Here is a 22,803-nt window from a genome sequence, read left to right on the forward strand (position 1 = left end):
TACGGGCCCTGTCCCGCGCGCTGCACGAGCGCTATGTTTATACTTGAATTAAATTAAGACATTCGATTGCGTCTAGACTAGAATTTTACTCAATATTCATTTACTTTAGTCATTAGATTGCCTGATTAATATAGAAATTCTTTTTTGCAGGAAATTGAGATCCTATCATGCGGTCGCGGCGCTATCGCTCGTCCGCTTTCCGCCATGTTCGCTACGCTCGTGCTGCGGCTCTTTTTGACTCTTGCAACGTGACTGTCCAATATTTAAACGTACTACCATTTAACCGACCGCAGGTCTCCAGACCGTCTGAAGCTTTCTACAAAACCATATCGAGTTCCATATCAAAAATAAGAATAATTTTACTGAATCGCCGTTTCGTGAAGTTTTTAATCTGAAAGCATCGCCAGTCACCGTACTTCAGTGTTCGCGTGGTTTTAGTGTGAATGGACTGTTTGTATGAACCTCTGTGTAAGAGTTCGCGTGCGCGCTCGCCGGAGACGAGTCGAGGTGTGTTGATATAATTAGAGTAACGATCGGAGCGCTCCAGCTTTCTGAGCGGGTGCCTTCCCTCGGCCCATTTTGTAGGTGTTTGCGAGATGTTTAATGTTTTGACGATTTTACAGACTGAAGTTTTGGTCCGACCAAGTGAACTTTTGATCTTGTTTTGAGACAGGATTATCGATTCGAACTAGGTTAAGATAACGTTTAAAATATTTTCTCCTCTGTTAAGTTGACATTCTCGATATTGTAACTATGATGCGGTCGCATACATTATAGGTAGGTAACTAATATCTTGTTAAATTTAATTGAGGATTATCACAAACTTGAAGAACTTATAAATTATAGCTAATGTTAATAGATATTTAAATATAATAAATGTAAAATAATAATATCGTTTAAAAACTGTTTTAGAAAAATTTACCTATGTTGATCCTAACACGATTTATTTCTTTATATATTTTCAACAATATAATTGCTAAATAATATTATATAGTTGCATAGATTTATTGTGTTTTTATTGTAAATAAGAGACGTTTTGTTTGTAGGCAATTACGTCGCAACGTTTATTTGTAAAATTATTATCGATATTGTAACGTAACGAGTCGACGAGTAAGCATCGTAGAGTTGATCGATTAATCTCAACTCTTAAATTCAATTTCTAATAACGTATAAGGAGCGGAATGGGAGCGAAACATTAAATGTACTTTAATTGCTATGAAACTTAATGTTATAAACAATAAATATATATTAAATAGTCCAAAGTTTTTATATTCGTCAAATCAATATAATTTCGATTTATTGTAAATTAGATATTTTAAAATATTGCTGTACAGGGTTATATTAGATCTGGCATCTTTATTCTTATTATATAATAATGAACAATTTTAATTATTCGATTAGTATTATTAAATAAAAAATCACATTTGCTCCGATATTTGTCACGGTGTTCTCTCGGCCGGCTCCCATTCATCTAGACGTTAGCGAAACTTGCCTAATCTTCGAATAACGTACATATTTATATGAGATGTCGCGTCTCATCTTGTAAATATATATATTCGAAGGCCTACTATATATTAATGTGTGTTGCTATGTTTATAGTTCGACTTCAACTTCTTCTGTCGTACGTTTATATCAAATCATGTCGTACTCACAGAATTATTTCCATTTTAAATGTCTACATTATTCATAATATACGAAATCTCATTGCGCTATATACACGGCCTAGTTATATAACATTTAATATAAGTAAAACATCTAATAAAATCGAATCGAACAATCTGTTTGTATATCATAAACGTTGTTTATAAATTTAAATCAGATTCATATTAACTTAACGTATAGACTATATTATTATAACAGTTCATATAAGCGTTAAAGGTGGAGCTTGCTGTTGTCCATTCCGAATAAACATTTTTACTGAAACAATAATCTGAAATAGTACAAAGTTATATATTATGTAATAGCTCGCATTGTGTGCCAAACCACAGCCAAGTTTCGTAATATACCGATTTTATTAAACGGGACCGACACTTGAGAAAAAAAAGGACAATAGCATGCTCGAAGGTCCGAAGGATTTATCACAGTATATATAACTCTCCTCTTAATAAACTTACAATTCGCAAAAAATATAAAAATAAATTAAACACGACTTATTTCGCATTATATTCGATATTAAACATACTATTATTACGTTGAAAAAAAATTTATTTATCTTATGTATAAATACAAGAGAATGTGTTGTAGTTTACTGTGATCGATTCACTAATATATAGTTTCGACATTATCAAAATTATATTGTACCGTGCTCTCTCGCGGCGTTAATGATTGCGAGGACGCTTTTGAGATGTTGTACATTTTGTATAAATATAAATACAGTAAGGAGTCGATGTGACGTAATAGTTTCAGCTGGTGAGTGGCGAACGACTGGTAATGTATTGAAAGTGCTTCTTGTAAGCGTCGAGTCTTCCATAGCAGTCGGACGCGGAGCGAGTGTTTACTGTAACTAAGTATTAAACGATAATAATAGATTATACTTATCATAGCGTAGGCGGCCTCGCGGCGGGTTTATGTACACGAAACAATTACCTCGTTTAGTTACGCAATAATAGCTAGAAAGAATTTAGACTTCATTTCGCGTTTAGTTATTGGACATATCAATTCAGGCACCAAATGAGACTATAGCGTAAGCGATTTTTTGAATATTTTCAATTGTTATATTATTCGGAGTTTATAGAGATCTCTTTCATGACCGATGCCTTCTTTAATATAAAAAAAAAAAATAGACGAAATAGTATTTTATTAAATGAATACCGTTCTAAAGTGCCGTGTGGATCGTGTGTAATTGATACGAGGTTGGCATCAGACGTATAAATGTTAGGAGGTCTCTATGTAACTCATTCTAAGGTTCGTACGTGCAATAAATTTTATGTAAGGAACAGTAATTTCTAAATTTATGCCACGTTCAATTATCTGTGTACAATTTTCTACGAAACATGTACTTGTTCATTTCTTAACCTTTCATGTGTAATCACTCATTCCCTTGTTAACGCTTTTAGATATTAGGTAATATTCAAAATTTTACTGAAAATACATTTCTGATGTAATATTCGACGTTTGCTGTTTTTTAATTATCATTTATCAAAATTAGTTTTAATATATTTTTTATTATGATGTAATAAAACTAATTATGATATAGATAAACTTTAATATAGTGTACTTGGGCACGGCCGACTGTAAACATGGTTCTCTAGAGTAATTATAGTTGAATACTTTTCCTTTTTGTTACTTGCCCGTTCATGCTATAGATAAACAGTAATTACAAAAATAAAGTTCTCTTATAACATTGTGGATCATTATTTTTACTTTATATTTACCGAACCTACCCTTCCCTTTTACTAGCCATTCCAGCTTCCATTGGAACGATAGCCTATTCCAATGATTGTCGGACTTCCTTACACCAATGATTTGAATGTTTGTTGTTGATTCGAATTTCAAAGGTTACACCTCGCCACCAAGACGAGAGGCAGAGAGGAAAAAAGAGAGCACCTTTCACACGAACTTTGCATGCGAAATATTATAATAATATTATAAATTCGAAAGTAACTGTTTCTCTGTATCGCTTTCAAGGCTCAACAACTGAACAAATAAATAGAGACTATAAGACACACACACACATATATATATATATATATATATATATATATATATATATATACATATATGTGTGTGTACATATATATATATATATATAATAAGAGAGATAATAAATTTGAGCGGGTATACGACGTCACTTATTAGAATAGCAACACCACACTACGTGATGTATGTCATATAGGTTGGTCGGTTGTCAGACGTCAAGTGTGAAAATTATAAGACGGGTGCCTATTTTATTATGCAGCCGACTGATGGAAATATAAAATATAAAGGAATATGTCAGTAGCGCGTGTGATCATTTTGTCGAGCGACCCCCTTGGTCTCTCGCTCTCAGGACCGCGCCAGCGCCGGACGTGCGCACTGACTGATTTAATAAAATCAACATATTTAACGACCATGGCGGCCATTAAAATGGCAATCCATTTGAAATCGCAACATATATATTTATATATGTGTCATATTAAATTGCTAAATTATTGAATTATATAAAATAAAATTATAATAAAGAAATATAGATTTTAGTTCATCACTACTACACACAATAAAAGTCGCGTCATTATTCATTTAACTATCAAGATATTAAAAATATCTGTAAAACTGATTATATTAAGGAGTCAATTCGCCTTGTTTGAAACGATAAAAATAAAAACCTTTAATGTAAAACAGAATTTGGCGTTTATTGTTATCATAATTCTCGTGTAATATTTTACTACTACTTTACAAATATTTAATGATATTGAACGATACACAGACAACAAGAAACACATTTAATTAGCACCCATCACGATTATTGACAAACAACTATTCTTGTTACAAATGATCACTACGGTTGACTATAATGTTGTACTTTTTTTTTATATAGTATAGGAAGGCGGACGAGCATATGGGCCACCTGATGATAAGTAGTCACCAACGCCCATAGACAGTGGCATTGTAAGAAATGTTAACCATCGCTTACACCACCAATGCACCACCGACCTTGGGAACTAAGATGTTATCTCCCTTGTGCCTGTAATTACACTGGCTCACTCACCCTTCAAACCGGAACACAAAAATACCAAGTACTGCTGTTTTGCGGTAGAATATCTGATGAGTGGGTGGTATGGTATGGTAAGCCAGATGAGCTTGCACAAGCTTTACCACCAGTAACTATACGACCACCAGTAAATATACTTATGCGACCTTGTTTAGAATGAGAAATATGAGAAAAAAAAAGCCATATAGTATGAGTAAAAAATAAGTTTACTAGGTTAAGTAGTTTCACATGTACAAGCTGGCGGCGAACACGATGTCTCGTTTGAGCATCTTGATGGCGTCGCTGAACTTGTTCTCCAGGTCGGTGTTGCCGATGTTCTTGGCGGCCTGGCACAGCTGGCGGAGGACCTCCTCCAAGCGACGCATGCAGCGGATTATAGAACCTGAAGACGTCATTTATTTCATATTTAAGGGATTGTAAATACATTAAACTTTTTATCTTCAAAACTTAAATTGATCTTGATTAAATATAATATTATGTAGTTTTGTGTAATATCTACTGTATTTATATATTCTTTTCATTAACATAATAAATTATTATTTTCCTTATATAAATACTACAAATTTACAAAGTCACACTGTCTGTGCTTCGAAAATAACACAGTATTTTGCCTTAAAAAGATTTGGTGTTTAAAAAAATAATGGATTAGTATGGGCATCGATGACCGGAGCCATTGAACAACTGTCACGGGTCCATAGTGTCGAGTCGAAGTGATAACTACCTTCGAAGACGTCGGTCATCTTGCAGATCTGCAGAAAGGAGGCTCCGTTAGCCCACGCGAGCACCACGTCCATGAGCGTGCATTTGAACTTGCCCACGTACTCGTCCTCGTCCAGGTCCATCTTAGCCTCGATCGACACCTTGGCTATGCGACGCGCGTATTCCTGTCGATATGAAAATCGATGTTTACTAAGAGTGCGTTATTGAGACATTATAATCGCCTATTTTTATACAGATAATTTTACTTTCAATCTTCGTCAATGCCGATAGTATCGTGATTAATAAAACATTATATAATATTAAAAAGAGCCAAGGTTAAAAAGACTGTCTTATTGCATATCATCGAGTCCGAGAACTCGTTACGGAAATTGGTTGTCTAAGCTTTAGCGGTTACATATTTCGTGGATTCGAATCCACTCAGGTGTGGTCAGGACCACAGAGTTTTTAAAATATCTTCCGCTTTAGGCTAAGAACTCATCAAGCGGTTCTGAATCGCGCCCACCGCGGTTGCGGGCCCGCGGCTGTACAATGCAGATATGTATGTAAAAAAATTTAATACATTTCACGAGGCATTTAACGCCCGCAAAGTGTGGGATTGTATGCGGGCCCCGATGCACCGGCGAGCAATTAGGAGAATCACGCGTGTCACGGTCACCCGCAGCTACGGCGAGATTCACCCACTCGCTTTGCGATTAGTTTTGAGCCGTTGGCGTGGTTGGTGGATTTCACGCCGAAGGTTGTGGGTTGATCCCCACCCAGGACAGATATTTGTGTGCATGACCATTTCTGTTTGTCCTGAGTCTGGGTGTAATTATCTATACAAGTATATATTTACAAAAGAAAAATAGTATATGTAGCATATCAGTTGTCTGGTTTCCATAGTACAAGCTTAATTTGGGATCAGAATGCCGTGTGTGAAAAATGTCCCAGGATATTATTATTATTATTAGTTTGCGGGCGGCACGCGTACAGAAAATCGCTCCGTGAGTTCTTAGCCTTAGACTTGATGATAAATTGATAATTTTTGAAAAGCTGAGAACGGGAGGGCGGCGCCACCTGCAGCTGGCGCAGCACGGCGCGCAGCTCGTCGGCGGCGGCGGCGGCCTGCGCGGCGGACTCGTCGCACACGAAGCAGCTCACCAGCGCCGCGCTCTGCGCCGCGCTCAGCGAGTTGAACACGCCGTTGAAGATCAGCTCCGTCAGCAGCAGCTCGTCGGCGCTGCGGGGAAAAGGGGGCGGACGTTACGGGTATGGAGGTTTGGGTGCGCAATGTAATCGAAAAGAACTGTTTAATATGTAGTCCAAAGTATGCTATAGATTTTAATTTGTTTTATTATTAAGTACCTATCAGTTACCTGCTCAATTCACAGGCTATTCTGCCTTTCAATTCTATAACATCGGATAGCGTACAATATCCTAATCTCCTGAGCACTCGTTTCCTTTTTTTTAGTTCATCCATTTGTAATATACTTTTTGCTTTAGTCAGTTCGGACTTAACTGACATCAGTTCTTCGTATATCTCCTGTTTATTCTCATAGGCTGCGGTTAATGCTCCACGGTTCTTGTCCTTATGTAAGGGATGTGAGTACAGTCTACAAAACACAACAACAAAACACAACAAGAATTAATTATTATTACATGACAATAACTTCCTGACCGATTTCAAATAAGTCAGCCATTAATTGAATATACATAGATTCTACTATAGTGTTCAAACACAACTCTCTATTCCCTTATTCTTATAACCCAAGACGTCTGGAAAGAGTTAAAGTATAAGCACTTCGAACTTCCAACTTCACCATGCTACTAAGAATTTATGACAAAAAAAAACTTAATAAAATTTTATTAGCTCAACCCGGGGCTTGTACCCAGGACCTAGGTATAATAAGCTAACTACTATACTTACTAAGAATTTATGTCAAAAAAACTTGATTAAAATTTTATTAGCTCAACCCGGGGCTTGCACTGAGGACCTAGGGATGATAAGCTTATTACTATACAAACGAGACTGCCTCGTTGATATAAAACGGTGTGTTCAAAAATTTAAGGTCAATTGCTTTGTGGAACTTGTTTCAAATTTAGTTGCAGGATTTCACACCCATACTAACATATGACGTTTAATAAAAGCAATAATGAACAAACATCTCAATTTAAACCCTTTTAAGTATGTTACAGCAAGTAAATAATTTAATAAATTTTTACCTTTCTTCTAAAATTTTTATTCTATCCACACATTCTTTAAACACAGGGTCTTCAATTTTCATATCTTTTATAGGATTAAGCAATGGAGGCCCTTCTGGAAAGCGTTTCTTCACTTCGCCTATCGTCTTGAGAACCGATTTCCTATTGTCTGGAGGTCGAAGGTCCTTGGGGTAGTAGACGCGGAGAGAACTTATCTGGTATATAAGTGTGTGTAGAACCGGCACTACTTCTACGTCTCCTGTCTCGAAGAATAATATGGTAATTAGACTATAATTTAAAAAAAAACCAGTTCAAATGGGTTAATGCTCATAGTAAATACTCAAGTTAACTGAAGAGTTAAAATTTGTGCTGCTTAAAGCAAATAACAGAATATAACCCTGTTAAAAGATAAACAGTTGGAATTATGTCAGTAATCCTTGGTGGATAGTATTGCTCATCAAACGAGAAGAAGTTCAAGAAGTCCTTCATCAAAGAATACGAGACAATGTTTTGGCAATCAACTAAGGCAACAAGATATACATAACACAAGATGCCCGGATGTGAAGCTTAAATGATGGGCTTATCTTTTAACGTAACATATAATATATGCTATGAAGATTGGTCTTTTATTTGAAAGGGGGCGGCAAAGGAGCAGGAGGCTCACCTGATGGAAAGTGACTACCACCGCCTATGGACATCTGCTATACCCGAGAACTTGCAGGTGAATTGCCAGCTTTTAAATAACCCCATCAAAGCCTCGTCAGAGAGACACGTAACGTTTTTCATTATTACTTTAGAATTAATTTCAATTACGTTCTTCTATGTAAATATAAGAAATGTGTATTAAATTGCTTCAATAATACGATATGAAAAAAAAAGTGGGTCACGAAGGGAAAGTATAAAGCCAACTGAGTTAAGACAGTGTAGAAAAAGATGAGACAACTATGGTCGAGATGATAAAAACTTCGTGTAGTTACCTCCCCCGGCGGACAAGGCATGTTCGTGTCGCTGTCCTCCGGTTTGCTTTTCTTCACGTGAAGCAAAATGTCCACTATGATAACTGTATCCGCTGTCAGCGGATTCTCGTCTTGTGGCTTCTTACCCTTGCCCGTTTTATGTCTAAAGTTTACGATAATACCCCAATCGTATTCGTATTTTTCTGTTTTCACCTAAAAAATATATAAGTAATGCTATAACTGATCACAATTTTGGTAAAACATGTCTCTTTTTTCAATAAGCTGTTGTATAACGTCTCTTTCTAGTATGTCACATACTATAAAGAGACGTTATTCATTGTCATGTCATGTTATTTTTCCATTGCGACAGACGAATAAGATTCCATAAGCACATTAAAATTTACGAGTATTCGTGGCGCATTTGTGTCACGTGATATTTTATACATATCAATTAATTTATAAATACTTCTATAGTGATTTTAAATTAAGATTTCCAATAGAATGCGAGTCGACCCGCAGTCACCTTGACGAGGCGGCCGGGCTGCAGGAAGGGCTTGAGGTAGTCGGGGCGCGTGATGAAGGAGCGGAACTGCGCGCCCAGCAGGTCGAGCTGCGCGCGCGTGCCGCAGTACGCCGCCACCGCGTGCTCGTCCGACACCGACACGCGATCCAGCTCCTTCTGCTTCGCCTTCATCTCTGCGGACCACCACTAGCTTTACACACTATTTTACTGGTGGTAGAGCTTTGTGCAAGCTCGTCTGGGTAGGTACCATCCACTCATCAGATATTCTACCGCAAAACAGCAGTACTTGTTATTTTTGTGTTCCGGTTTGAAGGGTGAGTGGACCAATGTAATTTTAGGCACAAGGGACATAACATCTTAGTTCCCAAGGTTGGTGGCGCATTGGTAATGTAAGCGATAGTTAAGATTTCTTACAATGCCAATGTCTAAGGGCGTTGGTGACCACTTACCATCAGGTGGCCCATATGCTCGTCCGCCTTCCTATTCTATATAAAAAAAATCTAAGAACGGAGAGTATTAGTGTCGTCTGTAGACATTGCCAACTGCAATGCCAACCATTGTCCCCAAGGTGCAAAGTGCGAACTATTAACTAAAAAAATATAAAAAACCACTATATCTTACTATCTATTAAATCTGGAATCGCTGCTTGATTTTGAAATTGGAAGAAACTTCTCTCCAACATATATTCCGGATTGATTTCTTCCACACGCAGTAAGTTCAAGACCTGATGAATAAATAGAGTTTGTATATACATAATTACTTTTGAATATCATACAATAACTTGTAAAATTGTGTCATAAAAAATATGCTTAATGTTTGCCTTCGATGTTTAAAAATAATAATAATATTAACAAAACATAAATACATTGATCCTGATGATATTAAAATAGATTGTTTATTGGAGCCAGACCATGTTGTAAGTAAGATGGAAGGCGGAGTTGATGGGGTCTGCCTTGCCCTGCACCATGGACTTGACGATGCTGGGTGTAACCTTCTGATCGATCATGAGGATCACGATACCCTTGTCGTCCAGACCACGTCGACCTGCGCGACCGGACATCTGAATATACTCTCCCGATGTTATCTGATGGAAGATAATGTAAAAAATACATTTATATATTTGTTAAGTTTCACAAAAAGAACTTTCTAATCATAAATAAGGTAACACGTGACTACTTTAATTAAATATACTCACAAATCGAAAGTCCTTGCCATCAAACTTTTGACAATTTGTAAAGACGACTGTTCTAGCAGGCATGTTCAATCCCATCGCAAATGTTTCCGTTGCAAACAACGCCTGAAAAAATGATTCATTAAAAAAAATTCCCAAAAAGTAATGAATTTAAAATTTACACTTTATACTCAAACTTCAAAATTAAAATAATTGAATAAAAATACAATATGGCTGATGTTACCAGCAGCAGACATTTAAAGTGACTTTATTATTTCGCTATAATGAATAATGCATGAATAATAAATTGCAACGGTTATATTGTCGAACTATTGATTACGTACAGTACTTTTATTTATTTTTTATTTTTTTATAGAATAGGAAGGCGGACGAGCATATGGGCCACCTGATGGTAAGTGGTCACCAAACGCCCTTAGACATTGGCATTGTAAGAAATGTTAACCATCGCTTACATCACCAATGCGCCACCAACCTTGGGAACTAAGATGTTATGTCCCTTGTGCCTGTAATTACACTGGCTCACTCACCCTTCAAACCGGAACACAACAATGCCAAGTACTGCTGTTTTGCGGTAGAATATCTGATGAGTGGGTGGTACCTACCCAGACGAGCTTGCACTAAGCTCTACCACCAGTGATATACGTTCGATAGTCGAGCTATTGAGTAAATACAGCGGATTATATCGTCCAGCTATTAAGTACGTACACTACGTTATATAGTCGAGTTTTTCAGTACATACAGTACTGGTGTCGTAGATAAAACCCGGATAAAATATATTGATACAAAAACTTCGCATAATTTTTTTTCTGTATACAAATTTTAAAATGAATAATTTTCAAACAAAATCTGAAGAGAAAACTAAAGAAAAAAATAGTAAATTTTTTAATATACCTTTATGAGCCCTAAGCCGAACAATATCTCAATAGTTTCCTTCAGTATAGGCAGCAGACCGCCATGATGTATACCAATGCCGCGCCTTAGCAACGGTATCACATTCTCTACTTGCGGCAGTTTGCGATCCTCCTCCGACAGCACATCCATCGCATTGTTGAATACTTCGTCAACTAGTTTTTTTTCTTCGACTTAAATAAAAAAAAAAACTATTCTGAATATTTTCTTTGGAAAACGAAATGTTAATATGAAATTATTCTTCGTAATCTTACTAACGATGTTTTCTTGACATATTTCGTCAACAGCGGCCACTCTAAACGCAGACTAGCAAACTGCTCAGAAGATATTATAGTGCACAAGTGTGTGCGTAAACACAGGTTCACTCATTATTCTCATACTCCAACAGGAATTCGACACGACCGGAAAGAGTTCAGGCGGTGAATCAACGAACTTTCTGAGGCAAAGGTTGTAGTAATGGCGTGGCAACACTGTCAACTTCTAATCCTCACGCTGCTACTGAGAATTTCTTGACAGAAAAGCTCAATAACGGTCGGGACCTGGATTTGAATCCAGGTCCTTGTATTGTGCAGTCTTATAACAAGCAAGCTATCTACTAAGCATAACCACAGGGCAATTTTAATCTTAATTTTTTTTAATAAGATATAGTATGTTTGTCTATCAAACACGCCTGGACATATTCAAATGGTATGAATACTTAAAAGAGAAAAAAAAACATTGTTTTTTTCACAGTTACTAAAATTTAATTTACGGCCTTTACTAAATACTAAATTACGGAAAGTGAATTGGTCGAATGTTACTCGTAAAATAACATCTATAATAAACGGCAACTTAATGCATAATATATTTACTCACTTGTATTAAAATCCAATTTTGCCATCTGCATGGCGTACAGTTCACAGTCCTTTTTACTGAAACTGAATATAATGACGGGAGCGAAGTTCCTCTCCATAATCATCTTGACTATATTAAATATGTTGGTGTTGTTGTTCCCCCTTAGGCCGCCCTTCCGCCCGCGCTGGTCACCCTTGCCCGCTTCGCCCGCGTTGCTGAGCACTGTCATGGCGGTGTTGAAGTTGTCTTCTTTGAACAGACCCTTTCAATCCAGACATGAATGATACTTTTAAACATATATAGAAAATTAATAATAATATAGTGGGACATTTTTCAAATCTGATTCCAAATTAAGCTTGCCCAGAACTTGTAATATGGAAACCAGACAACTGATATTCTACATATACTATTTTTTTCTTTTTTAAATACATACTTATACAGATTACTATTATTTACTGGTGGTAGAGCTTAGTGCAAGCTCGTCTGGGTAGGTACCACCCACTCATCAGATATTCTACCGCAAAACAGCAGTACTTGGTATTGTTGTGTTCCGGTTTGAAGGGTGAGTGAGCCAGTGTAATTACAGGCACAAGGGACATAACATCTTAGTTCCCAAGGTTGGTGGCGCATTGGTGATGTAAGCGATGGTTAACATTTCTTACAATGCCAATGTCTAAGGGCGTTTGGTGACCACTTAGCATCAGGTGGCACATATGCTCGTCCGCCTTCCTATTCTATAAAAAAAAAAGAAAAAGAAAATTACACCCAGACTCAGGACAAACAGACATGTTTATGCACACAAATATCTGTCCTGGGTGGGAATCGAACCCACAACCTTCGGCGTGAAAGGCAAGCATCCACCAACCACGCCAACCGGCTTATCAAATTAGTCAAAAACGAACTATTATCTAAACACAAAATAAATTTATTTAAATCTAAATCTATAGGGATATTTTATATACATACTTTTTCATCCACAACGAGATGTATACCGTCCCCTCCCGCTGGGAATATATAGTGTTGAAGCGGAGTCGGTCTGTACTCGGTATAAACCACGTGACACGGTTGAGAATGCAAACGACACACCCACTCGGCAAATTGCCTCGCATTGGGGATTGTAGCCGACAAAAACACGTAGTGAACATTATCAGGTAACAAAATTAGAGTTTCTGAAAAGAAGAATTAAGAAGACATATAAATGAAGGTAATGAGTATTGAATACTTCATAATTAAGTTTACTTTATATCAATCCTACCTTCCCATACAACACCTCTCTCTTTGTCTCTCATATAATGAATCTCATCAAACACTACCCAACCAACTTCACGCATAATTTCTGATCCTCTGTACAACATATTTCTTAAAATCTGCAAGGGAAATTATATGATCGAATTCTAAAGCTTCAAGATACATTATTTAAATTATATCAGTAAAAGTCACACTCATAGATTTTATTAAACACTTTTACATTAAAACATTCACCATATATTTTTACCTCTGTGGTCATAATAAGACACGATGCAGATGGATTGATAGTGACATCTCCGGTTATTAGACCGACATCATGGAATTCCTCTGAAAACTCTCGGTACTTCTGATTGGAAAGAGCCTTAATTGGTGTTGTGTATATCACTCTTTGTTTATTTTTTAATGATAATGCAATTGCATACCTGAATAAAAATCATTTAATATTAAGTCATAAATATGTCAAAATGATACAAGTATGACTATTTAAAGAGTTCACTGTCGGGCAAAGATATTTCTTTTGATAAGAACTATGATTAACACAATAATTGTGTAATGTAAAAATAATTTTAGCTAGAGAAATAATATCTCAGAAAATATTACAACACATACAAGGTCTGTCAATGTTGTTTTCTTGTACCGTCAAGCAAATAATGAATCATAAAGCACTTGAAAACCATAGTTTACTCAGATTCGTATTCAATTTAATAATTTCACAAAAAATTTCAATTAAATGTAGGATTAATTTACTACTTCTAAAAAGCTACTCACTCTGCAACAACAGTTTTTCCAGCAGATGTATGAGCTGACACCAAGACAGATTGTAAATTGTCAATACACAAAATTGCTTCCTTTTGGAAAGGATCAAGAATAAAGCTATATTGCTTAGCAGGCTCACTTGCGGGTTGTGTTAAAGGCGCATACTGATGATTGGGGGGTATAGCGACTTCATGTGTACAACCTTCATGAGTCTCTAGAGTGTGTATTACAATTCTCGAGCTTAACATCTCCACACTGAAAATTAACACTCAAATTTAGTTAATGTTATTAACTAACCAATAATTTAATGTTATAAACAATATTTATAAGATTAAGACAACAACAGGTAATTTTTCAACAGGTTCAGTACAAGTACTTAAATAAATATATCTGTAAAAAGTATGATTACAATAAATAGTTGTTGCGGCTTTCCTGTATTTCTGATTTTCCTAAAAGTTGATTGATAAATAATGCCTTCAAGTTTTAAGTCTGTCTTTTGGTTCAACTTATTTTTAGCATTTGAATATAATTGTATGTGGTATATTTATTTACATGTTATTATAAAAAAATATTATATTTTTATCCTACCTTTTTATCATACCTACTATCTATCTTGTGTTTCGCCAAATTAATTATGTTGAGCAATAAAGTATATAATAAATTAAATAATATATATTTTCTTTTGAATATGAATTATAAATGTAAATAATCCTTTGTAAGATAAATTTAATGGATCTATTTGTACTATATGTACACTATTGATGCCATAAGGGACAACCACAAGATCAGTTTGAAAAAAAATCCCTATGTGTAGTGAATGGAAAAAGTACTATTTTAGTATAACATTATTTTAGATTTAAAATGATGTGAATAAAATAATAGTTGTTTCACCAACACACAAATAACGTAAAATTATAAATTGATATGTTTTAATTTTTAATTTTACATTGTTTTTTTTTTAAATAAAAATTATTAAGAATGTTACATTGTTGTTGTTCTTTTAATGTATTTTAAAAATGTTATTTGGCTATAATGTTAAATGGCAAGTCACAAACTATATGTATGGCATAACCTTACTTTATATCACTCATTAGGTCTTCTTCAGCCTCCTCTTGTTTTGGTTTTTTGGTGTCCGCATATTCAACTTCTTCGTGTGGACGTTTTGTACTAGAAGACTCGTTTTCATCATTTGTCCTAAAAAAAATATTACAGCAAGTTACTTTCATTGCATCAATACAATATATTCGTATATAGTTATTAATAAAAAATAACAGTATTTGTACATTAACAAAGGTTAGAATGCTACTTACGTTTTTTCCTTGCTTTCTAGATTAGGTAATTGTGTAGTAGCTTCACTTAGTATTGGATCGTCAAAACAATCAAATAAACTATTTACGTCAGCCATGTTCAATAAATATAAAACAGTGTTAATGAAATATTAAATAATTGTGTAGGTACACATTGTATGCACTGCATGGATTTTTATAGTGATTTATACGTCACACACACAAACTCAAAGTAAACGACATAATCTCAAATGTCAAAATTCGCAGTTTGTAGACTATATAACCATATAAAAATTAGGAATTATATACCGGTTGGCGGGAAGGCGGATACAGTAAAAATTTGAATTACTATTTAAATACATGTTACGCATAAAATCTCGATGCGTAAATATGATAATAATAAAAGACTAAGTAATATAAAGAGTACTGAAAATTATCATTTGTCTCAATATATTATTTGTTTTTCAGTTGTAATTTCAAAGCTTAAAAAAGTAAGTTTAAAGTTATTAATATGAATAATATTAAGTCATTAATTTGGAATAATATTAATAATAAGCTCACTTAAATAACAAATACAGTGTGTTTGTTTATATTTACATTTGACAAACTTATATATTGTCAAATTATAATCTGTCAGTTGTCACTATCCAGTGTCGATCAAATTTTTAATTATTTACCAACCTATCTACTTTAATATTCAGGCCGTAGATGCTAAAGCTAATATAATATTTTATTGAATATAATTATTTCCGTTTATTTATCATTTATAAGTTGAACTTTAGTGTTAAATTAGTATTTTTTAAGAACAAAAGTTACTCTTTCCGAAGACTGTAACGTGATGAAAATCCGCCTAAATGTTATGTGAACAATAATATAAAATATAAACAAAAAAAGGTTATGGCTGAAATACTCTCAGACTCCGAAAATTCTGAGAGCAATGAACGTGTAAGTATTATATTTCTTTTAATTGCTAATAGAGTTCTGTTCAAATTTATTTAGTTTATAATTTTAATATTTGTTCAAGCCTACAAGACCTTCCTTGGCGCAAGTGAAAGCTGTGATTGATTTTATGCAAAAACATCCTGATCTGGCTCACAGAAAGCTAAGGTATGGAATGAGTCATGAAAAGTTTAAGAAACTATGGATAGAGCTCTCCAATATTGCCAATTCAATGAAAGGAGCAATGAAGTCTACTAAAGGCTGGATTAAGGTAGGTCTGAATATTATTCGTAATGAAATTAAATACTGTAGTAGTAGTAATTGTGTAGTAGGCATAAATAAAATAAAATCGCATTTAATTTATCAACTTTTTTAGCACTATTTAAGAATAATATTATTATAATATTTTAAAAACTAGATAACTATAATATAATTACAATTTACCATTTTATGTTACTAGTTCTGGTCAGATAAACGAAGAAGTGTTATGTTGAAACAAAAACATTTTAATAATGGAAAAACCCAAGATAAACTTACACCTTTAGAGCAGAAGATATTGAATATCTGTTTTATTGGAAAACCTGGGAGTAAGTAAATATTAATTATGTACATTCAAAAATTTAAAACCATTATGTAAAATAAATTGATTAATATTGTTGATGGCATGTAGCAGTTTTTTTTTAATTTTGTATATGTTACAGTATGTTTAAACTTATTCAACTTAAACAGTAAACAGATTACACCATCTAATATATTGCACCTATTGTCATCAAATATTTCAAATATAAAGTCTAATTATTTTTTAGTCCATAAGTAGCTGTAGGAAAACAGTAATTAATAAAAAATCTATGGCATACTAACATTATTCCATAATTAAGTAAATAGTTTCTATTTATAATTTTTTTTTTTTTTTTATTGAATAGGAAGGTGGACGAGCATATGGGCCACCTGATGGTAAGTGGTCACCAAATGCCCTTAGACATTGGCATTGTAAGAAATGTCAACCATCGCTTAAGCCAATGCGCCACCAACCTTGGGAACTAAGATTTTATGTCCCTTGTGCCTGTAATTACACTGGCTCACTCACCCTTCAAACCGGAACACAACAATATCAAGTATTGCTGTTTTGCGGTAGAATATCTGATGAGTGGCTGGTACCTACCCAGACGAACTTGCACAAAGCCCTACCACCAGTATTTTTTATTATATATTTTTTTTATTATAATTTATATATTTTCTACCATGCTCTGGTTATTTGCACACTTGCAGATGATTTAACTTTAATGCATATTTACAGAAAGAAGTAAAGCAGTAAAAAAAGAACCATGTAATGGTGATAATGGATCTACAGACGATATATTCAGTAAAGATGAAAGTGACTTAGAATTTCAAGATACAAGAAAGCTAGTGCCCACAGAAACCGATGAACGCCATATGAATATTATGGAGAAAATGGCAAGTGACATATTAACTACTTTTTTAAATTTAATAATTACTTAATATTTATATTATATTTATGTTTATCATATACAATTTTTCATTGATTTTAGATATTAGTTATAAGATGCAATAACGCCAAAGGCATGGCCATGCCTTTGGTCCCAATTTCATAATTTTTTATGAAATTACTAAGTTTTATTTTCGAGATTTTTAACTTTGTATATCTATAGGTGGAAGTTATGGATCAGCAAGCATCAGCAATGATGCAGATGGCAAAAGCTACTCTTAACAATTCGAAAGCCATGGAACGAATAGCAGAAGCATCCCATAAGCAGGTATGTTGTGTTAGAATAGCAAATTGCAATTGTATATGTGTTTTTCTCAAGTAGGTCACAAGATTAAATTAAATTTAAGTTACGATGGGTAAACACAAATTTTTTGTGTTTATAATTCATCTTGTGCTTGACGGTGAAGGAAAACATCGTGAGGAAACCTGCATGTGTCTAATTTCATTGAAATTCTGCCACATGTGTATTCTACCAATTCGCATTAGAGCAGCGTGGTGGAATAAACTCCAAACCTTCTCCTCAAAAGGGAGAGGAGGTCTTAGCCCAGCAGTGGGACATTAACAGGCTGTTATTGTACCACGGGTAGATTCCACCAATGATGAATTGTAGATTCTACCAAGAAGATGTATTAAAATCTCAGCAGTTACTCTTTTCTTACAGTCAATTTACTTAGATAATTACACTTAAATACATTACATTACAATTATTATTTAACTTGCATGGAAATCAATATGACTTTCAATAAAGTTCTATATTTGGTCATACAATGGGGAAATGTTTCCAGTGTTTTTGGCATTAACAAGGGCTTGGATTTTTTGTAAAAGTTGTACTAAGTGTATATTTAATTTGGTGTAACCCTTAATAACTTCTATATTTATTTCGATCCTTAGCCATATATATTTAAGAATTTATAGTACTCTGTTTATTATTCTTAATGTCTAGTCTAGACTTAAACTTGCCTCGTAATTTTTTGATAAAACTCATAACTGAATTCTGTGATATATCCTTAACACACACAAGTTCCATCGCGAACAAAGAAATTTGGCAACTCCTTTCTTTGTCGCACTTCCAAAAAATGGAATTCCTTACCAGCTCACGTGTTCCCCTCCTCTTACAACCCGGGTTCCTTCAAACGAGGCGTGAAGAGGCATCTTGCGGGCCGGCAAGGCGAAGGCGGCTAGTGCAGAACGTTTTTCCCGTCTGTACTGGCCGTCGTCGCGTTTGGACTCTACTACCACTTACCATCAGGTGGAGTAGAGTCATTTGCCCTCCCGGCGAATATAAAAAAAAAAAAAAAGTTCGCTGTTTAGCATGAATAATGTAAATCCACCAAAATACAGTTTTATAATTTTAATGTTTTTTTTTAAGAAAAAGTAGTAAAGAAAAGTAACCAGAATCAAGATTTTTATAAAAGAACTTTAATTTTTTCAAAATATTAAGCAATTAAAAAAACGCTTTATAGTCTTCGTTTATGTCTAATTCAATTATTATTAAAGAAACAACTTTAATTATAAGCAATTATTACTTAGTTTTATGTTAAGCAGGATGATTACTTAAATTAATTTTGTTTGCAGGCCCTAGCTGTTGATAAACTAGCTGGTACATTTGAGACAATAAATGCTTCAGCATTTGAAGTAAGAAATGCCATTATAAGTATTGACTACACAATGAAAAGATGTTTTTCTACGACTCCACCACAACACAGACAAAACACGAATCTCTTTAGTTAATGATATTATCTACATTTGTGAGATAGAAATATATGAGTGAACGATTTTTTTTTTGTTGATTGATAATATGATATGATATGATATTGGTGGACATATTTACATATGATACACCAAGACCCGACTCTAGGGTGTATATGTAAATATTTCTGTCAATCAACTGTTACCTTCTAACACAGGCATCAAGTTGCCTACCCTAGAAAGAGACGAACGAGTATGTATTTAAAAAAAAACAATAATAGGTCACTGCAATACGGGTAGGATTTCTCTATACTTTTGATGATATCTTTTTTATTTTATAAATGGTGAAAGAATATTCAGAATCGAAAAAATGAAAATAGTATTTATTTTTGCTATGGAATTTAAAAAATGCATTGTAAAAATATCGTAGTTAAGTTGTTATAAATCTGTACTGGTGTGTGCCATATATGGACCGGGGCTATAAGAGACTCGAGAGTGTGGGGCAGTGACAGACCAGTAAGGATTGTCCTGATAACTTGGGCATATCATCTTTGTTTGGATATATTAATTGTTACATATTCCACGAGTGATTGTTGGTCCTTGTTTTGCTGACGTTAAGTTGCCATTTGTTTTTTGCTCTTAATACGCGAATAAAACCGCGGAATACGGCTCGTGTATCAATCACTTGCTTACGCCGTCCGAAAACTATCAATTTATAATAATAAAATAATATAAATATATTCGACATTCGTCATTATTGCAGTTGACCTTTCACACGCTATAATAATATATTTTAATATATCTCTTGAAATGTTTATTTTTAATAAATTATTCGTGCCTACAATAGTATACAGTTTTACCTTGATCTCTATTAATATAAGAATTATGATGTATTAAAAATAAAACTCATTTAAAAAAATATTTTAACTTTCATTTCACTGCCGATACTTACCTTATAATACAAGAGACAAATATTATCTTATCAGTGTATAAAACTTATCGCCTCTATCAGTAAGACCAACAGTGCTCCATTTCTATAGGAATGCGTCAGTAGTTGTATTATGAGATATTCATTCAGAATGCAATGTTTCTGTTTAGTAATAAACAATGTTGGTCTTAGTTTGTTTCGCAATATTGACGACGATTAACACATGTGTTGGAATTCTTTGTCCGAAACAATGTGACTGTGATATGGACGATGGATTAAACAGAGCTACATGTGTGGACCAAAACATTGTAAGTGTAGATGTGGGTGTGCCCAAAGAGGTGCAAGTTTATAGTTTAAGCCGCAATGTTATAAGTGAGCTGGAAAACTTTTGTTTTAAGGTATGGTTCCCAAATATGATATAAATAGAAGTTAGATTATTTGTGACAATCCTTTATGCTACATAATCAACAGTACGATAATTTTTAAATGTTTTTATCGACACATCCATTCGATTTATATCGAATTAAATACAGTCGTATTGTCACTAATTTATTATGCGGTTTAAAAATTTCTTTCAGGAGGTTGGTTACACAAATCTTAGAATATTGGATTTATCGTATAACCTTATATTTTGGATTGGATTACATGCATTTTCTGGCTTAGATAAGTTAACGAACTTGGATCTTAGTAACAATAGACTGAGGTTTATACCTTCAGATTTATTTTGGGACACGCCACAACTTTAAATATTAGACTTGTCATCAAACGTTTTTGAACATTTGAATAATGAACCGTTTATAATTCACACAAAGTTGCAAGTATGTATGTTAATATATTTTATAACAGTTTTCTTCAAAACATGCTTTATTATATCGTATTATTTTGTATTAAGAGTAAAGTGTCTTCTATTTTAGGTGTTAAATCTCAACAATTGCCGTATAAAATTTTTACCAGAGCGCCTGTTTAACAGACTGCCTAATTTGAAACAGATAGATCTCAGTGAGAATTACGTCGTCACCTTAAATTTAGACGTGCTTCGACCGTTAAGAAAACTAGAGAGAATAAAATTAAGAAATGAATATTGGCAATGCAATCCAGATTTCATCGCGGTCGAAACGTGGATTACTTCGCACCATATCAAATACGAAAAACAATGCACTAAAAAAGTTCCTAAAATGTCTGAAAAGATGATTTCATTGGTTGTTGAAAGAGAATCCGTCGATGTTAATAAAGTATGGAACGTGACAGTCGAAAAAAATAATTCTCGCACAGAAGTTGAACCAAACAAAACGAAACCGATGACGCCTTTTGAAAAATTTGACCGAGATTTTTCAGCTGTCCAAGCCTTTGTTATCGGCCTCGAAATAGGCCTGGCAATAGGTGTAGTCTTTACTTATATTTGGTTGGTTAGATTTTGTAGTTGCAAGTCAGTCTTTTGTCGCAGGCCCCAAACACGACGACAGCGTCGGATTCAAAGAGTTGACGGGGACATGAGAGCTAACTTACTTTGGAATAACGTTACAAACCCTGATTTAGAAACTCCGCCACTTATTCGAAGACAATTATCATTACCAGATCGAAGTCCACCCTTTCCTGCAATGAACATAGCCGGTTTACAAGTTGATGCAATACGTGTACATAGAGCAGAAACGCCTCCACCTCCTTATAACGATTGTCGTTTAAATATATAATTACTTGTTTTAAAGGCCGAAAAAAGATCATATTTTATTACAATAATTTTGTGCTGGCAACTTCAATCTTTCTGATATTTACTATTTATGACGAATCGCAGAAATTATGGAATATGTGTAATATAGATAAGAAGTTTTGTTGCAATTGAATCGGAAATTCGACTTTAGAAAATCGATGATCTTCGAATTGACGAATCTTAATTAGGGTTCCATAAGATAGGTTTTGCCGTCGGATTAGCTTTGTTTAACGGATAACCTAAAATTCGTAAAATTTTCACCTCTTACTTTCTTTCTATGTTTTTTGCCCGACATGGCAATAATAATGTTACTACAAATACATCTTTGATAAATATTTCATATTTATCTCGCATATAAATGTCTTTAGTAATATTGATTATACGATCAGTTAGAATTATTTTTGTAATTTCATTTAAAAAAATATTATAAACCACGTCTGATATTTCATTTATATCAAGAGATCAATTCTCTGTTCAGTTCAGAATTCAAATGAATTGACTTGAAATGTGTAATGGAGTTGAGTCGAAATTGAACTCGCTTCCTAATACAGGGACTAAGGCCTCTGCCTCGAATTTTGCGGGCAGCGGGGCGGCGGCGGCGGCGGCGCGGCAGCGGGGCGGGCAACGCATACCTGTTCTCCAAACCAGCGGGCAGATCGCGCGGCACTATAGCGGTGTAGTGTTGTGTTCATGGTTGTGTTGTCGAGATATTTGTTTTTATTCGCGAACGAAATGTC

At 34.4% G+C, this 22,803-nt stretch overlaps 4 protein-coding genes across 7 annotated transcripts in view; 3 read left to right on the forward strand and 1 right to left on the reverse strand.

Moving 5' to 3' along the window:
* The window catches only part of LOC126775904 (voltage-dependent calcium channel subunit alpha-2/delta-3), a 59,258-nt gene extending 55,916 nt beyond the window's left edge, over positions 1 to 3,342 (forward strand). For both annotated transcript variants that reach the window (XM_050498111.1, XM_050498203.1), the window contains one exon: positions 151 to 3,342. In XM_050498111.1, the coding sequence (XP_050354068.1) occupies positions 151 to 252 (102 nt within the window). In that variant the 3' untranslated portion in view covers positions 253 to 3,342. The remainder of the gene's footprint in view (positions 1 to 150) is intronic.
* LOC126776112 (exosome RNA helicase MTR4) lies at positions 2,486 to 15,518 on the reverse strand. Of its 2 annotated transcripts, XM_050498515.1 has the most exons (19): positions 15,320 to 15,518; positions 15,087 to 15,203; positions 14,022 to 14,264; positions 13,501 to 13,675; positions 13,261 to 13,372; positions 12,972 to 13,174; positions 12,027 to 12,267; positions 11,154 to 11,344; positions 10,266 to 10,367; positions 9,981 to 10,154; positions 9,692 to 9,794; positions 9,071 to 9,243; positions 8,569 to 8,760; positions 7,613 to 7,854; positions 6,766 to 7,002; positions 6,467 to 6,629; positions 5,412 to 5,574; positions 4,901 to 5,072; positions 2,486 to 2,503 (listed from the first exon to the last, which is right to left on the reverse strand). In XM_050498515.1, the coding sequence occupies exons 1-18, from the start codon at positions 15,412 to 15,414 to the stop codon at positions 4,915 to 4,917; spliced, it is 3,084 nt and encodes a 1,027-aa protein (XP_050354472.1). In that variant the 5' UTR covers positions 15,415 to 15,518; the 3' UTR covers positions 2,486 to 2,503; positions 4,901 to 4,914. The 2 variants fall into 2 exon arrangements, with proteins under 2 accessions (XP_050354472.1, XP_050354399.1); XM_050498442.1 differs by lacking the exon at positions 2,486 to 2,503 and having other exon boundaries at positions 4,879 to 5,072.
* A 474-nt stretch (positions 15,519 to 15,992) lies between these two features.
* Positions 15,993 to 20,314, forward strand: LOC126776765 (uncharacterized). Of its 2 annotated transcripts, XR_007669983.1 has the most exons (7): positions 15,993 to 16,240; positions 16,320 to 16,505; positions 16,695 to 16,821; positions 17,532 to 17,689; positions 17,905 to 18,009; positions 19,317 to 19,878; positions 19,952 to 20,314. XR_007669983.1 is itself a non-coding variant. In XM_050499559.1 (6 exons), exons 1-6 carry the CDS (start codon positions 16,193 to 16,195, stop codon positions 19,470 to 19,472), a joined length of 780 nt encoding a protein of 259 aa, XP_050355516.1. In that variant the 5' UTR covers positions 15,993 to 16,192; the 3' UTR covers positions 19,473 to 20,314. The 2 variants fall into 2 exon arrangements, 1 of the variants encoding a protein (XP_050355516.1); XM_050499559.1 differs by having other exon boundaries at positions 19,317 to 20,314.
* A 161-nt stretch (positions 20,315 to 20,475) lies between these two features.
* LOC126776466 (leucine-rich repeat-containing protein 38) lies at positions 20,476 to 22,618 on the forward strand. The gene is given in 3 exon segments (XM_050499029.1): positions 20,476 to 20,756; positions 20,937 to 21,176; positions 21,273 to 22,618. Coding segments are annotated over 3 exon segments (1,236 nt in total). The 5' UTR covers positions 20,476 to 20,537; the 3' UTR covers positions 22,050 to 22,618.
* Positions 22,619 to 22,803: the final 185 nt, after the last annotated feature.

This window comes from Nymphalis io, chromosome 1, assembly GCF_905147045.1.
Source record: "Nymphalis io chromosome 1, ilAglIoxx1.1, whole genome shotgun sequence".
NCBI lineage: Eukaryota > Metazoa > Arthropoda > Insecta > Lepidoptera > Nymphalidae > Nymphalis > Nymphalis io.